The sequence below is a fragment of the Mastigoproctus giganteus genome, chromosome 4 (genome assembly GCF_048544385.1).
Source record: "Mastigoproctus giganteus isolate SK-2022 chromosome 4, ASM4854438v1, whole genome shotgun sequence".
Classification (NCBI taxonomy): domain Eukaryota; kingdom Metazoa; phylum Arthropoda; class Arachnida; order Uropygi; family Thelyphonidae; genus Mastigoproctus; species Mastigoproctus giganteus.
This window is the reverse complement of record NC_143578.1, coordinates 133,240,587-133,267,552: the sequence shown is the minus strand read 5'-3', so window position 1 is coordinate 133,267,552 and position 26,966 is coordinate 133,240,587. Positions and strand designations below refer to the sequence as shown.

Sequence of the window (26,966 nt, the reverse complement as noted above, 5' to 3'; positions counted from 1 at the left end):
TTATTAACCCTCTAAATGATTAATAAATATTAACAAGTGTATGTTAATATATGCAAAACTTTATCATTCCATTAATATATACAATATCAAAAAGAGATTTAGCTCGACAATTAGATTGTAATATTATATATATTAATGTTAATTTTTAAGTATATTTTAATTGTATAGCTTAAATTTGCATTCACTAGCCAAATTTCTCTTTTTAAAGGTAGAAAGCTGACACTATGTAAACATCCCTTTAAGTTCAGATGTACTGATTTGTGACACCAACACAGACTATCCAATATTTTCACTCATTTTATTTTATACACACATTGCAGCCTTAAGAACTAAGGCTCTGTGTTTAATACCGTTTTTGCTGAACAGAGCCTTGTTTTGGAATAGAAAGCTTACTGAATAGTTCAATAATTCAATGAAATTTCTAAATCATTATAAATAAAAGTAGGAAAGTCAAAAACTTCAATTTTTTAATACAATATTTATTTAGTAATATATCAAAATATGAACCATAAATTATGTTATTACTGAAAGTAGTGAAGTAATCTGTTATATTTTAAATTACATTTTGCTTATTAAAATGAAATGGGAAAATGCACTGAAATTTATGGGACAACTGCATAGTAAGTGTAGACTTTTAGAATCATCTTGACTGCAGTTAGGATGATCTAATTTGAGTTATCTGAGTATATTGTATTCCGATTCAGTGATCCTGGTCAAGAATTAATTTCTCTATTGAAAAGATATCACGAAAACACAGATTTAGAAAAGGTACAAAATGTACATAAACACAAGCCACTCATATCTCAGACAACTAAACAAACTTCTTTATAGCTGACACTCATATTATGAATATTCCTCACAAGTGAAGAATGGATATAATATGATTTGAAATGACATAGCCCCCTGATGTCAGTTGAAAGTACTAAGAACTTAACTCAAACATTAACCAACAAGGGATTGGAAATGGCATAGTTTGATATCATTGGATGGTACTAAGGATTTAACTCAAAAACTAGTCAACAAAGAGCTTTAAAAATTTTAGAAATATTTGTACTTATCTCATAGATGAATAGTGTGTAGTTAAGGTTAAAACACTCCTTATACTTTTCATTATTTAAGTGATTCTTTATAAAGTTTAATTTACCTGAAGCATAGTTGAATATAAAAGTTAATTTTGCCATTCCCCACAGTTTGGAGGGAACATCAGATTTATCTTTTTTTGGGACTCCTCCCCCACCTGCCAACTTAGCTTGGAAATACAGGGTGATTCATTTATTTTTTTTCTTTATTATATGATGACTAGAAACATGAAAGGTACTTTGTATAAGAGCCCTTAGTGTATGGGTTTGGGTTGAAGGTTGAGAAGACAAGAAGATACTTTTTTGCATTATGCTTGAATTTCTCTTTCAAGAAATACATGTAAAGGAGGGTTATTTTTAAGAAAAGAAGAAGATGGAATAAATGAGAAAAAAAGGAAAAGTTAGTTCTGTAGGTTTGGGGTTGGACAATGAATTGATATTGTTCAGAACATGTTCAGACTGTTTTGGAAGAGTGCTTACATTGCTGATGCTAATTCAGTTTATTTAACCCATGGAAATATCTATACAGGGTGTTTCAGTTAAACGTTTCAGAACTTCTAAGAGGGGTAGGGTACATCCTGACAACTCGAAATCATATAGCAATGTGGGGTCGGAAATGCTTTCCTGAAGCGGTGTTGTACACAGAAGCACCATAAAGAAAAGAGACCGTAAGTGAGAAATCGTTTTAATAATACATGAAAAGAAGCAAAAGGTACATGGATTAAAGTAAGTGTTCGAAGTTTCTTCCACGGGCTACAATGCACGCCTCACATCTCCGACGCATGGACATCCGAACATTCTGGAATACTCCAGGCGAATTTCGAATTTCTTCGGCAGCTACTGCGATTCCTGCTGAAATGTTGTTTTCCGATGAGGCATCCTTCACAAGGGAAGGAATTTTCAACACGCATAACGACCATATCTGGGCGGTCGAGAACCCGCATGCAATACGACGTCGTGCAGCACAGATTCGATTTTCGGTCAATGTATGGGCCGGTATTATGGGAGATCACCTCATCGGACCTTACCTGTTACCGTGTCGTCTAACCGGACCTATCTACTTGATCTTTCTGCAGCAAGTATTGCCACAACTTTTGAGAGATGAACAGATTTCTGCATCGACGCAACAGACAATGTGGTTCCAACACGATGGAGCCCCTGCCCATTATAGCGGAGATGTTCGTAACTACCTGGATGTCACATTTGGTCAACAGTGGATCGGACGTGGTGGTCCCGTGCGTTGGCCTGCTCGGTCACCGGACCTATCATGTCTTGATTTTTATTTCTGGGGCCATATGAAATCGCTAGTTTATGACACCCCTGTTCCCTGTTGACAATGCTGAGGAGCTGGTTGCAAGAATCGCAGTAGCTGCCGAAGAAATTCGAAATTCGCCTGGAGTATTCCAGAATGTTCGGATGTCCATGCGTCGGAGATGTGAGGCGTGCATTGTAGCCCGTGGAAGAAACTTCGAACACTTACTTTAATCCATGTACCTTTTGCTTCTTTTCATGTATTATTAAAACGATTTCTCACTTACGGTCTCTTTTCTTTATGGTGCTTCTGTGTACAACACCGCTTCAGGAAAGCATTTCCGACCCCACATTGCTATATGATTTCGAGTTGTCAGGATGTACCCTACCCCTCTTAGAAGTTCTGAAACGTTTAACTGAAACACCCTGTATAAGTAAAGAAGTTCTTGCTGTTTTTCTTTGCATCCTTTGCCAAAGATTTCTCGTGATCTGTCTTCGCTTGCTTAAGTTCCTTTGTGACTTTATTACAGGCTAGCTTATATCTGCCATAGGCTTCTCTGTCACCTGATAATTTATATGCATTTTTCTCCATTGCAACGAATCTCATTAGTTCGTCTGACATCCGTTTAGGCCTAAATCAAGATTTAGGCCTAAACGGATTTCTTAGTTGGTATGAAAAGCGTTAACACTGTCTGAGACCGCTGTAGTCACCTTTACGAAAACAAAAACGCGTCCCTTTACCCTTGATGGTAGCTACATCTTTAAGTAAATCCCACATCAGTACACTGTGATCACTGCCACCTAGTGGTTCCTTTATCTGGAAATTCTTAATAAATGAATAATCACTGCTGATAACCAGATCAAGAGTGTTGATCCCTCGGGTTTCCCCTCGATCCCCTATTGTAATTTAATCTGATTTACTGGCCCACTCTTTTTCTCTGTACAATTTTTCGTTGTATTCATTAGTCATAAAGCGTATAGCACATTCCTACTCTCATTTTGACTGTAGCTAAAATGCGCATAATACGTGATAATAATTAAATCAGTTGTTCAGAGAATTATCTGTTTCCGAATTCGGTGAAAGAGACAATTCTCCCGGAATGCTGAAACAGAAAATAAGAAAATCCAAAAATATAAAATTGAGCGTAAACGAAGAAATGATTCTGTTACTTGTGAAATCAAATATTATGTTCTAGTGCAAATCAGTCTGAATGTTCACATACACTGGGTTTGAATCCCGTTAATGATGCACTGAGTTAGAGTCAACCTGAGTTAGTTGGTTTTCGGCGAGGGTTGCATGCTTTTATCTTCCGGAAACACGGTTTTTCGTCAAGCAAACAGAAAATCGACCTCAGCGCAGATTTACAGGTTTCTTCTCCATGAATAGATGCATCTGTAACATCGTAGACAATTGAGAGCTGTTGGATAATGGAATGGCACTTGCATTTACAGTCTAAAGGCAGCGAACGGATTGTGTCCGAAATTCCAATGTGTGTATTAAACACTAAGATTTTGAATTTTGGAAATAAACAAATTAGGCTATCTGATTCAGAAGGAGAGTCAGTATGTTGATACCGATTAGTTTGACTTAATCTATGTCCTCGAAAAGTTAAAGTAATGACTTCATTGAAAGCCCCTTAAAATGGCAACAACTCTTTCTTTCCGATCCGTACAAATCAACAGCAACAAAAAAAAAAGCTTAAAATTGTAATTTCTTGATTTAAAATAACGCCATAGAAGTTACATAATTGGTTTATATCTTTTGGAAACCTTGGGCTTAATATCTGAGTTTAACGTACACAGCAAAGGACAGGGTGGCCATAATTATAGTATCCCTGTTCAGAGCTCTCTGTAGCTCTAAGTAATAAGCGGAATGCCACCAAAATTAGTAAACTATTCAAGGCATGGGGCCGACCAGGTGGATAAAGTGACTGCCTGGCATATAGTGTGCATAGTGTTAGGGTCAGGCGCCACATATGGTTTCCTACATCTGCGCCACATATGGTTTCCTACATCTGCGCCACATATGGTTTCCTACATCTGCGCCACATATGGTTTCCTACATCTGCGCCATATGTCACTGTGAAGAAATACAGTACTACTGTAGATGTCAGGAAAGTGTGTGTTGGATGTGCAGTTTTGTGTTGGGTTCTGTTGTGTGTCCTGGCATTTGGCTGCAGGGCCCCTGGTGGAACCCCACGTTGCCCGCACACACAACTAGGAGGTAACCAGGCTGCCCATAATTCTCTGGCTAGTCTCCGTCAGGGTCGCCTCAGCTTCCTGAGCGGAGACCAAGTTAAAAAAAAAAAACAAAACAAAAAAAAACAACAATACAAATAATAATAATAATAATAAAAAAGCGATTAGATAGAGTGAGGTAGTACAGGGTGTACAGAAGAGGGGGAATGAAAGTAAGGGTAAGGGGATATAGGCGAAATCATCCCCAACCAAGCAATGGACACTCAGTCCATCAGGCGAAGGCGTAGAAAGGGGAAGGAATGGGGTTGAAAGTGACTGTACAAGGGAGCACAGATAGGATCGCCATTTCGCGCCTCTGTCATAGACATCGGGTGGTGTCCAATCCAGGGGTTTAATTCAATCCTATGGTAGCTTTCAAACTCCAGTCGTCGGATAGTTGTCCGTTTAACGGTGTGACGGTCACGTTCATGACTGCCTATTCTGGATGGAAGTCCATCCTGGTCTCAAACCGTCTGTTGTCTTCCTTGGGACCGTTGTGGTGCCGGTACAGGAACTGTAGGTAAGCATTTCCTTCAGCTGAAGAGCTCTTGTGCGAAACGCGTAAAAGCTGTATATTCCTCCCTACTATCAAGCAGGTGTGTGTTCGATGATTCCCAGGGCCATCAGTTTGCCTTTTAATGATCCATGGCCAGTTAACAGGCATGTAGCATAAAGGCCAGGTGAAAATCAGGGGGGGGGAGCCTGGGGAACACCCTGTTAATGTAAGGGAAGAACTTTCTAGTGATTTCGCCTTTGTTGGAAGTAGTCCATCTCGCTTGCCACGCCTGCTGCAGATGCTTGAGGAGACGCTTCTTTTCTGCTGTTCTGTCGTTTGCGGGGTCTGTTGTGAAGTCGAAGATGGTCTTGGAATTTGCTTTGGAGAGGTGGAAGAGTAGTCCACAGCGGACCACCTCCAGGTCCAGTGGCATGGCGCCTGCCAGGATTTGCAGAGCATGGGTACTGACAGTGCAGCAGGCGCGGGTAGTAGCGAGCAGGATGGTTCTTTGCAGAGAGTCGAGGATTCTTCTACCACTAACAGTGATTGCGTTCGGGTACCAGATGCCTGCTGCGTACGTTATAATCGGGGTAAATACCACTTTATAGAATGACAGAGTGTGCCTATCGAGTCCGTCCCGTCTGGAGGCCCTGGTGACAAGGGCGGTGTAATTGCGTATCTCTCTTCTTAGGTATTTAAGATGTGGCTGGAAATTTAGTTTGCTGTCAACCCCGCCTGGCATAGTGGCATAGTGTTTTGTGAAAGGTGCCAACTGTGGCTTCCCACATTTGCACCATGTTACTTTGTGAAGAAGTACAGAATCTCTGTAAAAGCCAGAAAAAGTGTAATGTCTGGTTTCTGTCAGAGTAGTGTTATGTTTTGTTGTTGTCTCTGGCTGCTTGGCCGCAGAGCCCCTAGTGGGACCCCACGTTGCCCGCCACCACCACTGGGAGGTGAACCAGGCTGCCCGTTATACTCTGGCTGGCCTTTGCCAGGGTTGCCTGAGCTTCCCAACAAAGGTCAAGTGAAAAAAAAAAAAAAAAAAAAAAAGAGGGGGGGATAAAACAGAGCAGGAGTACGAGTTAGAAGGAACAGAAAGAGGGAAAAGGAGACGGACTGAAGTTGAGGAGCAGTTCGCTCTTTGTGAGGTGAAAATAGGGGTCTGGGAGTGGGATTTAAAGTAGCAGGGGACAGGTGCCCCTGCATGATCACCAGAGGCCAATGGACTCTGTATCCCGCACTCAGAAGTTCTCCAGAGTGTCACCAATCCCGCACCAGAACGGTGCCGGCTGATCCTACCCTATAAGGGGTTTGTAGCAGTATCCCGCACTCGATGAGTGCCAGCAGTCCCCTACCCGCCTGGCAACCCCAATGTCGCGGGTTCGAATCCTTGGATCAGAGGAAAATGCAAAACTTTGGGAGGTGCATTATGGCCACAGAAGCCGATGAGCCAACAACTAACAAAAAAAAAAAAAAAAAAAATTCAAGGTATGGGGAGAGGGATCCCGTAAAAAATATATTAGTTCCAAAATCTGCCAATAGAGGATAATATGGCGCTGTACAAGAGGAAAGACACGACAAAGTACCAACAAATAAATAACTAAAACAAACCTTAATTAAATTACAGATTTTTATTTGCGCTCTTTGCAAAAAAAAAAAAAAAAAAAACAGAAAGAAACTGAATTGCACTAAACTCTTCAATCCAAACTAAAAAATAAGAGAGAGAGCAGAAAATTTGCATAAGTCTGAGTTAATTTAATTTCCCCAGCAGCACAGAATTATAAAGTCACAATGAGAACATCGCAAGCGTATTCCTTAAGATTACTGTAACAGCTTTTCCCGATTGCGCTTTAATTGCGAAGTTCTTGCACGTTAATGGATGCAATGCATCAGCCACTCTGCGTGAATTTAGACGCTGTAAGAACTTACGTCAGGGTCCTTTATCAGCCGGGTCAGTTAGAAGGAGGATTAACAAAGTTGAGGAAACTGGGCCCTTTGTGGATAAGCCTGGAAGACGAAAGAAGACTGTTTCACCTCAGGTAGCAGAGGAAGTTGCAACGACCATCATCGACCGATCCATGGATACAGCTGCTGGAACTAGTAGAAACACACTGGGAGTAGCGAAACAATTGGGTGTCCCATATATCAACACTCAAAACCGCTGAATATGGGCTTCAGAAGCACCGCATGCTATTCAGTAAATCCCATTGCACTGTGTGGAAAATTCTTCAGAAACTAATCCACATACATGATTACTCGCCAGTAGCAGCAGCTGCAAAGAGATTATCCGGAAAACGAATGACATTTACTGTAACGTTTTTGGCCAGAATGGAAGTGGACGATGCCTGGCCATAGAAAATTCTTTTGGGAGATGAGGCCCATTTTTATCTCGATGGGACTGTCAATACTCAAAACCGCCGAATATGGGTTTCACAAGCACCGAATGCTATTCAGCAAATCACATTGCACTCGCCGAAAATCACTGTCTGGTGTGGTGTGACTTCAAATTTCATCCTAGGGCCATACTCCTTTGAGGAATTGCGCCCAGCAGGATTAGCTACCTGCTTCGTTACAGCACAAAGATATCATCACATGCTGAGCAGTTTCATTATTTTTCAACTGTAGCAAAGAGGATGGATGAGACAATTTTTAGGTAAGATGGGCCTCGTATTTCACGACCTTTACTTGTGATGCTCCAGTAAGCATCACAAGCTTTACTTGTGATGCTTACTGGAGAAGCATCACAAGTAAAGTGATGGTTCTCCAGCATCACTTTACTGCAGAAAGAGTCATTAGTCGTTTGTTTCCCATTGCATGGCCACGACGTTCGCCTGACCTTACACTGTGGGATTTTTGTCTGTGGGGTCACCTCAAGGCCAATGTCTATCGAGGAAGTGTCCCTAACCTGGCTGTCTTAAAGGACAACGTAACGCAGCATGTGGGGAACAGTACTCCAGAGATGTTGCATTCTGCAGTCGAACACACTGTTCATTGAATGCAATTTCTGGTCCAGCACAATGGTAATGAGTTTGGACCTGTGAAACTATTTCCTCTGGCAGTTTAGTTGAATTTCTTTCTGTTTTTTTGCAAAGAGCACAAATAAAAAATTGTAATTTCATAAGGTTTCTCTTAGTTATTTATTTGTTGGTACATTATCATGTCTTTTCTCTTGTACAGCGCCCTATTATCCCCTATCGGCAGGTTTTGAAACTTTTTTTTTTTTTTTTTTTTTTTTCACGGATCCTTCTCCCCATGCCTTGTATAGTTTATTTACTAATTTTGGTGGCAATCCTCTTATTACCTACAGCTACATAGAGCTCTGAATAAGGATACTGTATATGTCACGGCCTTCCAAGAATTTGTACTTAAAAATTCAATGGGTTTTATATGTTAGTTCTTTAAATATGATATATAATTGTAATTTCTTCGAAATTATAAAATAGCTAGCTCATCATAGGACAAAATGCTGTCATATGAGGGGCAACTGCGAACAGTGATGTGCATTAGCAAGGGCACATGATAAGAAAGCAAGCTTAATATTAGCTATAGCATCAGCTCAAACACACACACACCCTTCTCATTTCACTCATCCACCCGCTCCAAATGTTTTAGTTCTGCCTTGAATCTGTTTAAGCTATCAACTTCTACAACGACAGATGGAAGTTTGTTCGAACAATCAAACACCCGCTGGCTAAAGGCAAACTTCCGCACATCTATCCTACCTCTGTCTTTCCTCAATCTGAATTTATGCTCTCTCAGGCGATTATTCTGTGCTAGAGGAAGAATCCCGTCAACATTGAGCATGCTCAAACCATTCAAGGCTTTATACGCCTCAATCAGATCAGCTCGCCAGTGCCTAGTCTCCAGAAAATGTAATTCGCAAAACTTAAGCCTTTCTTCGTAAGAGCAGCCCTTTGTTCCATTCACTAATCTTGTTGCCCTTCTCTATACACGTTCCAACAGCTCTACATTCTTCTTAATATGAGGCCTCCAGACCTGTATACAGAACTCAAGGTGTGGCCTGACCATTGCCTTATACAAGGGAAAAATCACCTCCTTATCCCTTCTATAAAAATTTCTGTATATCATTGATAACACACCATGAGCTACTCTTGCAGCCCGTCTGCACTACTCAGAGAACTTCATATCTGCCTGCACAACCACCCCCAGGTCCCTTTCATTCTCTACCACTGTCAGTGTAGTACCACAGAGTTGATACGTTACTCTGGGGTTACTGCTTACCGTATGGATTACTTTACATTTTTCAATGTTAAACTTCACTTGCCACATCTCAGCCCATCTGCTCAACTTTTCTAGATCCTGTTGCAGCAGCGTACTGTCATTAGTGTCATTAACAGCCCTGCCAACCTTCGTTTCGTCTGCAAACTTGGACATTAAGGCTAATATACATATCATAGGACAAAGTTCTAATTCATCTTATTATCTCAAATAGATTTCGGAGAACTATATGAGATTATAAGACTATTTTGTCATTTCACACGTGAGGGCTCAATATGTCCCGGAACATATCATAGGACAAAATGCTGTCATATTATAGGCAACTGCGAACAGTGTCATCTATCCTTGTGCATTTTGTCCATAAATTGCGCATGTGTCCTTCAGTTTTCACGTTTTGCTGGACGAATAAACACAGATCCCGGGAGAACAAACCGTGATATAAGAAACAAAGATGAATAAAGGGGATTCAAACCAGGCTTTTTTCACACGTGTGGGGAGGACGGTGATTCTAACCACAGCGTTTCTCACAAAGACTGCATCTGAGAAGAGGATGCAGTCCTCTTATTAAATAATATTTCAACAACAGAACATTCATATTAGCTATTCTGCAATTCTGAAGATTCTTCTATAGCATTGTTACCTACTGCATGATAGTTATTGAGGGACATATGACTTCCTTTTATGAACCCTACCAATTAAATTAATGAGCTTGCCAGAGTTCAGCCTCTTCTACTCAGTGTATGATCTTTTATATAAATGAGGGATTAACCTTTGGATGATATCAAATGTTTAAAAGTAGCGCAATGTCATCTAAAATCTTTGTATGGCAAAGTTGTTCTACTACGAGTATTAAGACCACTGTACTTACTAAATGGTAAATTCTTCTGGATACAAATGAATAAAATAAAACAGGACATTCATTCTAACCCCACTGATTCATTTTTCTTCTGTTAATCATACTATCAACTCGTTTCTTAACAACTTCAACAGGTGCGTTCCATAATAAAAAAACGCGCTTTCTAATTTTTGTTCACAAGAATTGTAAAATGTTTTGGATATTTTTCTGATGTGGGAATATGATCCCACCAGTATGATGATTCCTGTGAGATCATATTCCTGCCTATGCATGCGGGCACCTTTAGAGGTCTGTTTAAAAAGTTACGAACCTTTATTACTGTAATTGTAGGTTATTAGGTTTCTAATGAATCACTTTACCCTTTCGTTTAATTCACCTAAGACGTTTGTCTTACTAACTTATTAAAATCTACGTTTTACGCTTAATTTGCCTCCCAAATATGGCAGATCGGTCAGTTGTTCTTAGGGAAAAAAAACTTTACTGTAAAATGGGATATACTTTAAGGATTACAGTAAGACATACTTTTATTATTTCCTTTTAATACTTACGTTTTGTGTCCATGCTTGTAAAAACATAAGTATGAATAAGTATGACCCATGTCATGCTAAGAAAGCGAATGCCGTCAAGACAGGAGAGTTGATGTGGAGGGGCATTCGTGTTGAAGATCTTTCTTGTGTTTCTCGCCAATGAAAAACAAATCAGAATTCGTGCGAAGAGACCTAGAATAGTTTGAAAATATACAAATTTACTGAATATAATATAACTATTATCCTATACTATTGTACATGTATAATGATATGATTCCTTAGTTTTAATTTTTCCAGTATTCCTGTTATTGTATAGTTCATTCGAGAATATTCTCAATACAAAAACCCACGTACGGATTTGGCACTCTTTCTCTCAATCCACTAATAGGGTAGCAGATCCTCTACTGTGATTCGGTCCAAACTAGATTGGATTGCTGAAATGTAAGCTTCAGCCACCGGAAGTATCCGCAATGATTTCGTTTTTCTTGATTTCTATGATGTACGTTGCCGACCGAGAAAAGGTAATACAGTTTCTTGATTATAGTAAATTGCTTTCATGGTCGTTAATTATAGGATTTTGGAATAACAACGACTTAAAGATGGCAACGGGTCGCTATGTTAAACAGACGTAGAATCCAACATTCCATACTGAGGAATTTAGTTAAGTATTAATGGATTTGCTGTTGTTGTTGGTGGGGTTTAGGGATTTATTAGGCCCATCGGCAACTATGGTCATAGTGCGCCAAGTGGAGTAAAAACATATATTACCGAAGTGCCCAATTTGGATTATCCGTTACTTAAAGGAGAGTAAAAGATAATCCAAATTGGGATGTCAATTCCAGTAAGCCCATTGTTTGTCTCAGGATTTTAATGCATTCTGGTTCTCATTTTATTAAAACACCTTTTTCAGTTTAAGTTTAACCAAGAATTTTCGCCAAGTGGGCTGAGGTAGAATTGCCAGTTGATTTCTAGGTTGATATCTTAATTTCTAGGGCTCCGATACCAAACTGCCCTCGCAGCTCCTCAATTTCATCACTTAAAAATAAAATAATTTTTTTGCTTATACTTTGGACGCTCACCTAGGATCATAGGAGTTTAGAAGATGAAGAGTATACAACAAGAACTCGACTTTTATCCAAATTAACTCAAGCTCGTGTACTGTTCTATCCCAGTGTTCAACCCACAGCTACGGCGGCCATGAATATCCTTCCAGTTTACGTATATATTAAAAAGATCGATATTCCGGTTTCTGTCACAAAGTAAACGTGTACTGGGAGGCTATTTTCTTATTGTGTGCCAAATATTCGTTCTACTTGTTTCAGACCGATTTTATGAGAGAAAATTGCAATATTCTGCTCCATTGAAAGTTGCCAATTTGTTGCTTACATTATGTGTGCATCTGTTGCTGGCAAAACTCATAACTATTAGTCACTAATAAGAACTTCTTCACTAACATGAATTTCATTCATATGTTGTACTAAGTCAAATACACGAAGTTATTTGAAAGTTAACACGAAGTTAACAGGAGTCTGAAGCTGCTTTTCAGTTATCCCCCTCCCCCCTCTCTCTGCTATGGTCGATAATTGAATAGGATTACTTACTATTGCATCCGACCATCTTCCTATCTTGTGAGATATCGAGCAGCGTTCCAAGAACAAGCAGAACACCCAGGAAGGAGAAAAAAGTCCTGAAAGTGAAACATTTATGTACGGTAATATTTTCTTAAATTTTCACGAATAAATTAGTTTTCCTTTAGTGTATTAACATTATAGTTGTTTCTGTTACATGATTGATGTATTGCTTTAGGAGATGCTGCTTTATATGAAACATTAAATCATATGTTGTGCGCGTTGAGACTTGATGATGCAGGTAAGTTGTTGTAGAGTTTTAGGTGCATCAGCATCTTAGGCCATATTGCGCCGTACATAATATGGCTGTTAATTGCGAATGCTCTAAGGTCGATTTGACGTTTTTCTGGATGAAATACCCGAGTTTCTGGGAGAAAGACCCCTGATAGTATCGTGCGAGACCAACTAACTCACCCACTTTGGGAAAACGATTCCCTCGTTGACGAGATTCAAACTCGGGTCTTTTCCACCCGGTGTAGTGATGATTGCGATTATACCAATCATTCTACCCACAAGAGCACTTCGGTGGCTGAAACAAATAACTTCATTTCTCACTTTTTTTTTGGTAAATTTCGACATGAATTTTTATTCTTTTATTTTTTCATTTTCGTTAAACCACACGATTTAGAATTACTAAACAGGACACGTATCTGGGAGACTACTAAACTCTTTCTTCTCTTGATTCCACTCAGTTATAACTCCTCGCAATAGCTAAACGTGGCATGCGGAGTGAGTTGATTTGGGATTAAACATAATGAAACAAGCTTGAAGTGGATTGAACGTGTAAACTCAGAATCTTGACGCAGACCTGAACAAATCGTCGTTGATTGGAATCATAATAAAAAAAAAACTCAATAGCAGGCCTAATCAGCCTTAACTCAAATGTATCTTTACATCTGCTTCTGTCTCATTGAGCTTGTGCTCTTATCTTGATGTTGAGCCAGCTCAAAAACTTGGTATTCATCCAAGAAGCTCAGGCCACCTTGGCAGAGAACAGCCAGAGTATAACGGGCGGCCTGGCTTATCTCCTAGCGGTGTGAAGGAGCAACATGGGATCCAATCCGGGACCCTGCGGCCAAAGAACACACAAACAACAGAACCCAACTTAATACTATTCACATACCGTACACAATTTTTTTTTCTGGCTTTTGCGGAGTAAGTATACTTCAAAAGAGTACTTATGTCGCAGATGTAAGAAACCACCAGTGGCGCCCCCTCCCCAAATTCTATGTACACTATAAACAGAACTGTTTCCCTACGAAGTGATAAGGATGGTTCATCTTCTTTGACACAGAGTCTCTTCAGAGGAGATGTTCGAAATGCGAAAATTCAAAAGTCTGAATACGAAACATGCATATCCCCAGAGCAATGTGGCCTTAGTTGCTAATGCTCCTAAAAACCAAACAACAACGATTACAATTCATTTCGTAATAAAAGCGTGTTATATTTAGAAATTAAATTTCTAATGAACAATGGGGTCATTGCTTTTTGAAACGCAATGGAATGAGATACAGTTTTATTTGAATGCACTCACATGACCGAAATCTGCAGCGGCGTGATGACTTTCTTTTGTTTTACATTACAAAATGGAACCTCAGCAGGTGTTTCAGGAAGACCGATGTAGTCCAGAGCTAAAAGGAAATACAAGTATTTAAGCATTTGAGCATTTTTAAATTAAGAGATTCGTTATAATTTATAGGGAAATTTTCAAAGATAAATAAGCAACCAATAAAGAGTTTTTTTTGTTTTTTTTTTAAGCCACAGAATTGTAATTTGTTGTGGTAACCATGTTTTTAAATATAACAGATTTAAAAGGGTTAATGCGTTATCCGTTTGGAAATTTCTAGAAGCTTCCGCTAATGCCACGTGACGTTTACCGTCCGTATTGCATCTTTATCATCAGCGGTGTCCACAAATGCATGCTGCTGGAATAAAAGCTCAACCGGATATTATTACCATATGGTTGCAGAGTGAATATCCTCATAAGAGTCCAGTATAATTCTGACTATTGTATATGATTTTATTACCTTGTAATTAGAAAATTCATTTGCGATTTATTTGTTTGTATTTTCATACAAACAAATAAAGGCCTTATGAGGAAGAGGTCGTTGCTTTCGAACATTGGCCCTGTAATCACCCACTCATCCCACGGATGCCTGCTTCCCCGCAGGGTAATCATGTCTGTTGTAAGACCGTAGTCGTAACACAAGGAAAGGCAAATTCTTTAACGAGAGAGAGAGAGAGGCCTTCCTGAAAGATTTCATCCCAGAGTTGGGCGTAAATCCCTGTCCGTCCCTACTACGGGACGAATTACGATTACAATATTTCTCTATTTGGTTATGAGTGAAGTGATTTGTAAAGAAGTACAACTGTTCATAATGAAAGGTCGTCATTTATCATTAAAACTTTCACCTACAATAAAAGGAGGACTTCGATATCACCGATGTTTGACAGATTCGGCGGAAAGTCTATTTTAAGAATTTATCCATGATGCAGTTAGACAGCCCTCGTGGGTAGCACAGTAGAATCGTCATCCTACCAGCGCTGGTGGAAAAAACCTGAGTTCGAATCCCATTGATGGTGTGAGGAATTTTTATGAGCCTTTTCCACAACGTGACTGAGTTAGTCGGTATTGGGTGAGGGAAACATAGTCTTTTTTTCTACCGGAAATTCAGGTTTTGAATCCAGTAAATAGAAAGTCGACCAGAGAACACATGCAATTTTTACAGAGAGTACATACGGAGCAAAACGGCCTAGTTGATTCTCCTAAATCCCTACAACAACAACTACAATTAGACTTTCCTGGTCTTTAAGCGTACTTCTGGAGGACTTCAGGCTCTGGTGTCTGCTAATTTTAGGTTTAAAAAGCAGTCATATTAGAGTCACCGCAGAATTGCCTGATCTACTCGTGTATATTATGTACATTTCATGTGTTCTCTGTTTGATTTGCCTGTTTTTCTGCAAGAAAAACTAGTTTCTGAGGAGACAAAAATCCTTGTGTCCACTCCTCAGACCGACTAACGTAGGGACATGGAGTGAAAAAAAAGTTGTTAAGAAACAAACCTGAGCCTTTCCACTCGTAATGATGATATTCTTGTTGTTATTGAGGATTTTACGGCGCTAAAGCAAGTAAAGGCCATTGTATCAAAATGTGAGGGATGATGGTGATTGTGACCACAGTGGTACTCGCTACGACCCCATGCGAATTTTATGTAGTCTAGGGCTATGGTGCACATGCTTATCGAATCCCCAAAATTAGATCACGATAGAGACCCAGAACCAACAGTATTTAGGTTGAGCTGCATTACGCCACAACCTTGAGGTATTTGTCAATTAAGTTAACTATCATCTGACTCGCCTCCTGGGCTTTTCGCAAATATATGCAAATCCTTCTCATCTTGTTATTATTCATTGACTTTCAACACAAACAATATTAAATCAATTTAGAGAGAGAGAGAGAGAGAGAGAGAGAGATTTGACCTTTTGGCTTCGTGGACGCGCACATTATCGCGCCTTCACGCTCAGTTTCCGTTCCCACCACGAGGAGGTAAGTCACTACTACCTACGGCATTCTGGATATCTTCCAGAACGCCTCTTTAAAAAAAAAAATCACAAAGTCTGAGAAGAACTCACTAGCATAAAACAAGTCACAAAAGTCTCTCATTGTCTTAAGTCAGAGAAAGCATCCCCACTCCAAACGAGTAAGAAGATCCACAGGATGTGCAGGCTCATCGATATATGACAATGTTGTATTAAATACAAGGAACAAAATCTTATCTCAGATACAACTGTAAAAGCATTTTGTCTAAGTCTCAATTCAGATTCAGGGTAGAAGGCCCTCGTAGGTAGAATAGTTGTTAGGATCGCCGTCCTACACATCCGGTTGAAAAGACCTGAGTTCAAATCCCATCGATTCGATGACGTGAGGAATTTTTATGGACCTTTTGCACAACGTGGCTGAATTAGTCGGACTGAGGCGAGGGTAGCATGGTATTTTATTCCGAAAACTCGGGTTTTTCTTCCAGCAAACACAAAATCAACATCAGATCACACGTAATTTACAGACAGTATACCCGGAGCCTCAGTCGCTGTTGCTCCTAAAAAAAACTTGAAAAAATAATAAAATCAGGGTAGTGGTTACGATTACTACAAAAATGTACACAAACTGTCTTTTACGGTGCCACTCTTCATTGCCCATAAGTTCAGGAGACAATCGACTGCATGTTGTAGTTGTTTGTTGATAACTGGTATATTGCAGAACTGAAAATTTGTTGAAATCTTCGGCACAGAAGGCACCGTTAATATTTGTAGGAAATTATTCAGCGATGGAATTCAATTTGATGGCAAAAGTGTAACACTTAAACCTTATCCCTGGGGTACTCCCTCCACTGAGCGGAAAGGAAGTAGGTCCGGTACGAACTTGGAGGGAACGACGGGACAAAAAAAAAAAAAAAAAAAAATTAATGAAAGCTAGGGAATGACCTCTAAGACCGATGCCCTAAAGATCTTTTAAAATTCCAAATCTCCGAGTTGTCATACTATTTGTCCATATGGAATTGATACCAGCTGTCTCGTTTTAAGAAAGAATCTGGGATAAATTTTTCTTTACCTAACCAATAGGTACAGAGTGGATCTCCTTCAGAAGTTGCACTGCGTTCTGAAGAGGAAACCATTTGCCTCCAAATACCACATAAAGGGACGTAGACCATTCTCTATAGAATTTCCACAGATTAATAGTCAGTTGGATGTCGATTTGTTGGGAATTCACCAACTCTTCCTGGTTTTGGAAAAGCAAATGCGGTTGCCTTACTCCAGGAATCCAAAAACTGTGCCTCTAGGAATTTTCGATTACACACACAGAGCAAGTGGTCCATGGATGTTTGGACAGATGTTTAGTCATTTCATAATGGATGAGTTCCTGTCTAATAGTTGTTGCCTCGGTAAGAGTTAGAACTGTTTTTTAACTCTTCTGTAGTAAAAGGGCATTATAAAGATGAGAATCCCGAGATTTAAAATTAATTGGCTGCTTATGTTTTTGTCTTTCAGGGCCAGCAAATCTGGAGAGTAAGACAACATTGAAGAGATGCTAGAAAAAGTCTCTCTCTAAGAGTATTAATTCTTTCAGTTGGGGGATTGCAGTAACGCATCCATTATATTCCCGTACTGATGGTTAGTGGGATGTAGAGTTTTTCCCTCAATTTTATCGATTTTGTTCCAGATAGCCTTAGTGTTTGTCGACTAAGTAGGGGACACGAACCGATTCCCGATTGCTTTTGGGCCTGACGACGAATATGGCGTCAGTTGGCACTTGCACATTTAAAAGCTGAGAGAGAGAGAGAGAGAGAGAGAGACGTGGTAATATCTTCGTAATATCCTCCAAGCTTTGTGCTCAGCCTTTTTTGCTGCTGTGCATTACAAGGCAAACTGGAAGTTCTTTCGCAGGAAGGGAGAAATAAAATGCAACAACGCTACCCAACCTTTGCAGAGGCCTTGAGGAATGTTGCGCCTAATAAACCCGACATTTTCCAGACCAAGAGCACAACACGAAAGCCAGAATCGCACATCGTTTTGATTAGGATGCGCAGCTTGACACTAGAGAAGCCGTCAAAGAGACCCTGACAGCTAATCTAAAGGAGCCAATGAAGACTGTCACGATTAGGAGTATCCGGAAGACCAGGCACCCAGGCGTGGTGATAGAAACAGACACCAGGGAGGAGGCACAAACTATCCTTAATGCCAATATGACCAAGTTTGGACTAAGGACAGAAGCTCCCAAGAAAAAAAGGGTATTCAATCGTAGTGTTTGATGTAGATCAGGGCGTCAACCCCGAAGAACTTGCAGAAGAAATTTATATTAAAAACCTTAGCCTGCTCCTACACGAAAACGCAGATGAAGACGACTTCACTCCGAAATACAAGACTAAATCCCGGAGTATAAACAGAAAATTTATTTATTATTATTAAATCAAAAACTCACTCTAACGTTAACTGGATAATCCATCTCTCTACAAGAGCGTAGCAAATCCTAGGAACGCAGAGCTGTATTTTCATTGGCTGGGGAAGCCACAGATTTAAAGAACATATTCCTGTCCCCAAATGCTATAAATGTCTTCGCTTTGGCCACACTTCGCACACGTGCAACCAGCGAGAGCCGACGTGTGGCCACTGTGCCAAAAGAGCAGAGGTCAGAGAGCATATGTGTGATATGTTTATTTTGGTTCCTCAGCGAGTAAACTTCATCCTTGAGATCCTCAATTTGGGGCCACAACTAGTGAATTAGGAGGATCAAGAAGTCTACGCTGTCCGGCTGTAGAGGAGGGGTCGACACTGTAGCTTCGACGTTAATTCTTGGAGATTCACCTTCACGTTGAAAAGTATATGTTGTGACTAGCGTCTGGTTTGAGGTGGAGGACACGGTAACGACCAAGGCACAGATTGGACTGATTAGCGCTGCATATATCGTGGTTGGCAATTCCGTCAGGTGGTGTTCCATTGACCACTGTTTCGTCGCATGCGATGGTCTAAGTTCAGGCAAACTGGTATTTGAATGTTGAATGAGATCAGTTAACATCTGGTCGATAGGGCTAGTGTCAGTCTGGGACAGAGGAAGTTCAGATATTTCAGCGTCTTCTCCAAGGCATTTTTCACATGCGAACCTTTTCCGACGTAGTTTAGAAAGATGTGCGATGTCTGTTTTAACTGAGTGGGCACAAAAGTTTAATTTGCATACATGACATCGAATGGTTGGTTCCTTCCCGCGGCAGGCTAGGCAGACGGATTGTTGCAAGTTATTCTGTTTCCGTAACATGCCTGATGTCGGGTCTTTAAATCACTTGGAAGTAGTGAACAATGTTCAGTTTTATTAGTTAGTCTTTAATTCCGAGTAGTTTGTTTGCTCTGGCACTATTAAGTTTGCAGCTTTTTATATTCGCGTTTCCAAAGAGAATACTCAGAAAATACAAGAAAGCATAAATGGTTGTGACATGTGTGCTAAGCACAAAAGACAGAACAGAGGGAGGATTTTCCTAGGGAACTCAGTAGTGGCGATGCTTTGTGACTGACTGCCGACCGGGCTAGCTGGGTGGGTAAAGTGCCTGCCTGGCAACCCAAAGGTCGCGGGTTCGATTCCCGCCTCGGGCTTGGATCAAAGTACTGCAAAAACCTTGGGAAGTGCATTATGGCCACAGAAGCCGATGCGCCAACAACTAACAAAAAAAAAAAAAAAAATGCTTTGTGACTCGATCAAGGTTGACTCATTGTTCCCTTAAGCCTTTAGGGTAGTGGGGCGTTTGCTAGATTCTTCAGGGCTAAAGCGCTGTGCATACGTCGTAATGAAGGACTTCAAACGTGGACAGGAATAATTAAAAAATCAGAAATACCTGTTTATCACATCACGAAGATGATACCACATTAAGCTTGACAAGAGGAATTCATTGGTAGGCGAATCATTTCAGAGCGTTAAGTGCAACTAATCTAAAACTAAATTAATATCAGGAGCGTAAATGAACACCGTATGCCACAACTCGCGCACAAAAAAAAAAAATAATAATAATAAATAAAAAAATTAATGAAAAAATAAAATAAAAGAAAAAAATAAAATAAAAAGAAAACTAATAAATAAAATAATAATAAATAAATAAATAAAAGTGAAATAAAAATAATAATTAAACAGACAAAAAATTAAATTAATTTCTCCACACATAGCCAAAGTAAGCCAGGAAAAAAAAACATTAATTAATTAAAAAATAAATAAATAAAAATAACTAAACAACCTGCCATTCCATGTATGGAAAAACACATTACAATCCCGCACTAATTAGTCAATATTAATTATCCTGGTGCCAGCATCCCGCATTCTAGTAACTCACTAGATTGTCAGAAAAAAAAATAATAATAATATATATATATAAATAAATAAAGCATTCATTTTGGGTTGGTGGATTCGTCATCCGGCTTCTTAAGTGCTGCGCGCTTACTCTTCTTAATTTTGGATTTATCTTTTTTTGGGAGAAGTAGGTCCGCTGTCCATTTCTTCCTCTTCCCTAGAGTTCCAATCCTGAATCGTGTCATAACCCATTCACGTCGACGTCCAAGTTTGAGAATTAGGAGATACTGAAGGATTTTATTCTTTTCTGTATCAATTTCTTTTGTGACTGCTGGAGCATTGGGAAGTATGAATATTGGATTGGAATCTGACTGATCCTTCTGTGCAGTTTTCGTGAGCTTAACAGGTAACGTGCGATTGCCGTGAGTAACCGTTTTGGTGGGACAGTCGTTTATTTATGTTAGGTTGGAACATCTCCCTGCTACTTTCTAAGCATACATAGATTTGTTTGAATTTAAGGATTTGACCGCCTTACTTGCCACATGATTTGATATGTTCAACACTGCTTTAAGTCTTTGTACTTTTTCTTTCCACCTCTGGCATGCTTGTGAGTATCCAATTAATTTTGGAGGATTTTGTCGCTAAACATAATGAAATTTCGTGGTCGTTTGCAGCACATTGAGGGCGTGAAAGGGCTAGACGACTGGCTGTTCCCGCTTGATCATATTTCTATTACTTAAAGAACCTTAAAGGAGAGAACATATGAACGCATCGGACAATTAATAAAGTCTTTAATCTTATTAGGAGACGTTGGTGAATTAATGGTCAGGATGATGTTTCTAGTGAGAACAAAATTCCAGGCTCTGAGGACGAATCGCAGCTGTTACTCTTTTCACAGTTGTTACTCCTTGAAGTTTTGCAACAGAACAGATTTCCTTTTCGGATAATTCAAGGAGATCCCATTCTGGGATGACAACCCGGGATGAACTCAGTGTCTTGCGGGAGATAACTATGCTCTCCATCTTCCCTCCCCCAATACATGTTTGTCTTAGGAGCTGTCACTTCTAGTATCTACAATGATGTCACCTGGGCGTAGCCGTTTAACCAATTTAGAAGAGACCGCCAAACCTAAGCCCTTCTGGATAAAGAATGGTGATATTTTTCCTATAGTTTTCTCACCTGTAGCTTGTTATCAGTAACGAGCTGTTGTACCTGGTATTTAACCCCGGGGGATCACATCTGGTGAGTATGGGCTTGGCAAACCCAGGGTCCTGAGCTGGATACCATCTTTCTTCATTTGTCTCTCTCAGGGGGTAACTCGGGAATTTTTTTTTTTTTTTGGCTGGTGCAGCATAAACCTCAGGCTTCCTTGTACCATATGGCTAATAATATAACTTCTGATTTCTCTGTTTTGGCTGAGGTGACTTTAGCTGGGTAAAAATCCAGATTTTCTGGTAGGGACCGTGTTGGATAAGCAGAGAGAAATTTTGATTATCAGGATTCATATTATATTATGTTTTGTTTTGCTTCAGTGCCCGGACTCCACATCCAGCAAGCAGTCCAAATGAGACGCCAGGTACACGACAATACAGTGAATGCGCTCGAGAATGGGAAGCCAGGGCTACCAAGACACCATATTAGCACTACCGTTTGCGTGAATCTCGTTTCTCAGATTGAGGTTAGAGGCATGACATTTACTTTTCTGACACTTGCAGCAGGCAGACCCACTATCCAATTGATCCTGGGAGAGCTGTCTCAGAACCACTCGGCTTGTTGAAGCTGGGCTGCTCAGCCACAAGGATACTCCTTTTGGAGTTTCCACGGGTCGGAATGTTAGGCAAACACGTCGAATTCGTCTGACGTTAGCCTGGAACCTTGGCTATATGTTTTGGATCCCAGAGGTGCTAATCTGGACGACCATCAGGGTCACTTAGAGGTATCCTTTCCATATACATGTGACCACGTCGAGCGCTTAGAGTATCACACCCGCATTTCCAATAAGTCTTTACTCTCGCCCAGTACCAAAGGGAAGGAGGCTTATTGGAATGCAGTTGATCCAAGCAGAAAGGAACACCCGTCGATTGATCCCAGTCAGGTCTGCTCCGTATCTCTCTTCTCAAAGATGGGATATATTAGGTCTCGATCTCACACCTATTAGGATCACTTCCGAATTTCCATGGGTTGCAGCGTACGGCTGCAGATGCCGGATTCCGATGTTGTAACCAAGATATGGGCATTCGATACTAGTAATGCTAATTTTTCTCTTCTTATTTAGATGCTTTGTATTATATTTTTCCATATATTCTAAAACTGGCATGGAGTTCATGGAAACTGATCTTGATAATTAATTTTATTTGTACATTTATGGGTGTTGGTCCCTGTTCAGTGCCTATTAATATATACAAGCAGTAATTAGTATTTATTTATGGAATGTTATATAATGCTTTTATTTAGTATTTGTATTTAGTTTTATTTTATCTTATTTCATATTTATATAGTTTCTTGCATTTTTGTTTTTAACGCCTTTAGTTTCATATCTTGGCCTAATTTAAAACGATTCACGCAGTACAGCATTGGATACTGGGAGATGATGCTCAGGCATGCAAAATTACTGACACAACAGCATTCTAAAATAATAATAAAAAGTATAAAGTTATAGAATTCTTAACTTAAATAATAAAAAAATAAAAACTTACCTGCTGAAGCCATTTGGTAGACATCATCATGAGTGCACGTGGATGGTACGCAAAGGCCTATCTGGTAGCTGATATAGTGAAACATTCCGGTAAAATTTTCCAGGATTTCGATTAACTGTGAAGAACAAAAAAGGAAACTATAAAACTAAATGCTGGTACCTTATTGGATAAACACCAACTTTTATGAATTGAATCTCTGCGACTCTCGATTGTGTTAATGATTTTCTAGGAATGTGGGCTCACTTATGATTTTTGTACAAGACCATAAGCATTTATCCCGGATATAGGCAATTTTTTTTTTGTTTAAAATGGACGACGCTTTTTAAATCAGGATGAGGCCTATAATCGGGTTTTCCAACAGAAAAACAAAATCGTTATTCGACTGTCTCGATTCACTACATGGAGTCCTGCTGTTTTATAAATTAAGCTAAATATTTTTCTTCACTTATTGCACTGTACAGTGTGGTATACCCATTCAAAGGGTTAGTGTATGTATCCCGAAAGTTACGGCATATTGGAAATATATACTCAATTTTCTCTTCGTGTATTACACAAATTGCATTCCATGCATGTATGAATCGACATAGGAATGATTCTCTGGACATTTTTGAAGCTTTCATCTGAGATAATCATTCTGAATTGCTTTTTGGAAATTCTTTTTTTTTTTTTTTTAAGGAGTTTGAAGGTGGGGGATGAAAGAAGATACTTGTGGATAAATTTAATCCACTCAAAAAACAGATTATACGAGCACTGTCCAAAAAAAAAAAAAAAAAAAAAAACGAATAAAATAGGCACATCATATCAGTGACTGTATTAAGACAGTCACATCATATCTACTTAAGGCCTTACATCAGCAAACGCTCATCGACGCAACTCTCTAATTTATTAACACAAATTTTAAAATACAGTAAATCAATACTCCCCCCCCCTCCATCAACTGATATTCAATTTTTGTGGAGAGATTACCGCCCGTACCATGGGAAGGTGTCTTCTGCTATTTAGCATTACGTAGTTTTAATATCACCCACGCCTTTCCCTCAAGTGCTCGGCCTAAAATATACAATTATTTGCTGAACCAAAACAGCCGTTTCAGATCTGCCAAAAGAAATTACACGCTGGAGTTTTACAAAGGACTGGAGGAGATTGAATTTACTCCATCTCTTCTTAATTTTCTTGTAATTGAATGATCTGTTTAATGAAGCGTCCCACAATACCCGCACCTTCATTCCAAATAGATCTTGAAGTTCCCAGATCTATTTGGAACTCCATTCCATATAGATTTTAACCCTATCCTAGGACAAAGGGAAACTTTGGTACCAGGATAGGGGTCAAGCCTATTGGACTTGTGGGAATAATGCTCTAAGCCAACCTGGTATGCCATTAGAGTACGTAGTACCTCATACCTTGAGAATGGATGTCCATCATCGGGCATCATGGTGCGTGAAGTACTTAGGGCATCACTTTTTATTTTGGTCTTATGAGTAATTTAAATCTCGCTTTTTCTTCTATGGCCCCAACAAGTCACCACCTAACCGATAACACTAATTCAAAAATACCCAGAACTGAGGATATAGAGGGTGTCTCAAAAATATTGGTACAAACGTTTAGGGGAGGTAGGTAACAGGAATGTGAATCGCATAGGAACCCATAACCGGAAACGTCAGGTGAAAGTAGTAGCAGAGGCACAAGAAGCAGAAATGACACAAGACAGTAATTAGTGGCAAACATTTATTTCACATAATATTAACAATGGAGTACGAGATGGATGCATTTCATGATGTTACAACAGATGCTCGAAGGTTCCACCATGAGACGCGATGGTGGAACCTTCGAGACACCGTGACACCAATCCATGCTGCGTCACACCGATGCAGCATGGATTGGTGTCACGGTTGAACACACCTGGAGTTTCTTTGACAGTAGCAGCAGCGCAGACGAGTCTCGCCACGAGATCCATTTCCGTCTCCACAGGCGATTCATACACGATAGATTTGAGGCCCCCCCCTAAAGAAAGAAATCAAAGCTCGATAAATCAGGTGAGCGTGGGGGCCAGGCAACGGGTCCATCGACGCCCAAAACGCCTGTTCAAATCGTCACGAACACACCTTCCATAATGGGCAAGGGCCCCGTCATGTTGAAACCAAATATTGCGTCTCACATTTGCTGGAACATCGTCAAGTAACCCTGGTAGAACTTGTTCAAGAAAGATCCGATGTTTAGCGGAGTTCATTCGGGATGGTAACAGATATGGGCCAACCAAGCAGTCACCGACCATACCTGCCTACACATTTATTGCGAAGCGATGTTGTGCCGCATGGTGGCGCACACCGTGTGGGTTGTCGTGAGCCCACACATGAGCATTATGCTGATTGAATAAGCCTTCCCGAGTGAAATAAGCCTCATCCGTGAACAAAACATAGGCTGGAAAATTCATGTCTTGAACACTTTCTTGGAGAAACCACTGCACAAAAGCCGCACGTGCAGGATGATCTTGGGGGAGCAGTAACTGAACCCTTTGGAGATGAAAGGAGTGTAAGAAATCGTCGTGCCAGACACGATGTACACTGCAACGAAACACTCCAAAGGCAGAGGCAACGGCACGTGTGGTGGTAGTAGGATTATTCTGGACGGCATTCAACACACTTTCTTCCATGGCGGGAGTTCGCGTCGAACGTAGTCTGCCCGCACTACTCCTGTTGCCTCTAACTGATCCATAATCGCACAAATTTTGATGCACACGTGCAAACAAATGGTGGTCCGGCACATATATGTCTGGGAAGCGTTCTCCATAAATTCGTTGAGCGGCTCGTCCATTGCCCTCTGCTAATCCATACACTAGGTGCATGTCTGCCAGCTCACAGTTTGTATATCGATGCATGCTCTTCGTGCGGCGACTACTGCTTGAATGAGTAAACCAGAAATTTTCCCTCTCGCAAACTGATGAACAGCGCCGTGTACCGACTTACGGTGATGTTTCCGTTTATGGGTTCCTATGAGATTCACATTCCTTCAGATGTTACCTATCCCCGCTAAATGTTTGTACCAATATTTTTGAGACACCCTGTATAATAATAAAGAATTTAACGCATTTTCGTTTAATGTTTTCATTCCTCTTACAGAACGGCGCCTCCGTAGCCAGGTGGGCAGGAGCAGCAGTGCGTAGCACACACTTCTTGATTAGACCGGGGTTCGAGCCCGTGACCACCAAATACGGATGATGCGGAAAGGTCAGGGAATGACCACCGCATATCCCGGAGCAATATGGCCTTAGTTGCTAATGTTCCTAAAAACCAAATAACAAACAAACAAACAAACTCTTGTAGAACATGTCCATCTTTGCAGGTATCTAATTACCCCGGTTTTTTTTTTGGTACTCGCTTCATGCACGATGAACAATATGAGTGATAGTTAATTCTTGACACTACCGAGTAGATCAATATGCTGTTAACTCTGTTTTATGTGTGAATTTTGAAATAGTGATAAGAAAAAAATCTTGCACTTTCAGGACTATTTTTGACTTAGAATAAGAGGAACTTTCTAGAAAACCTATGGAAAAGCAAGAAAGAACAGAATGGTGAAAGCGATCCCACCGGATATTCCTAAACTAAAATGAAGGGCTACGGGATACTGGCAAGGGCTTTGGAGACTGTGGAGCCCCAATGCAACCTTCAGAGATTATCTCTCCACTTATGTTTGCCCCGAGGCATTTGGAAAACTAATAGGATTAATTTTGTAACAAATGTAGTGGCAACACTGGAAAAAAAGTAAAGCGCAACAACACGAAGTGTTTCAACTCATTAGAGGCAGTACGCATTAGAGGTACCATTCACAAAGAGTTTCTGTCGCAGAGACAACGATAAACTCGAATTAGTACAGAGAAATTATTGAGCGGTTACAGAAAAGAATCCATAGTGTGCGACCAGAGATCGCTCAAAATCGGATCTTCTACCACGGCAACGCAACATCCCATTATGCCCTCTCCATTGCAGAATTATATGGAGCAGAAGAGCATTACAATCCTCTCTCAGCCGCCTATACCCCAAACCTTGCTCCATCTTATTACTATTTTCCCAAAACTGAAAATTAAATTAAAAAGAAATTATTGAGTCGAAAGAATTTAAAAGTGTGTAA

General features: G+C 40.1%; 1 protein-coding gene across 1 annotated transcript in view; it reads right to left on the bottom strand.

Annotated features, from left to right (window-relative positions):
• Window positions 1-3,380: 3,380 nt before the first annotated feature.
• LOC150087074 (nose resistant to fluoxetine protein 6-like) overlaps window positions 3,381-26,966 on the bottom strand; it is a 37,201-nt gene continuing 13,615 nt past the window's right edge. The window contains exons 3-7 of the mRNA XM_090372365.1: window positions 22,836-22,950; window positions 13,849-13,945; window positions 12,288-12,373; window positions 10,708-10,878; window positions 3,381-3,433 (exon numbers count right to left, since the gene is read on the bottom strand). Of these exons, the coding sequence (XP_090228491.1) occupies window positions 3,381-3,433; window positions 10,708-10,878; window positions 12,288-12,373; window positions 13,849-13,945; window positions 22,836-22,950 (522 nt within the window). The remainder of the gene's footprint in view (window positions 3,434-10,707; window positions 10,879-12,287; window positions 12,374-13,848; window positions 13,946-22,835; window positions 22,951-26,966) is intronic.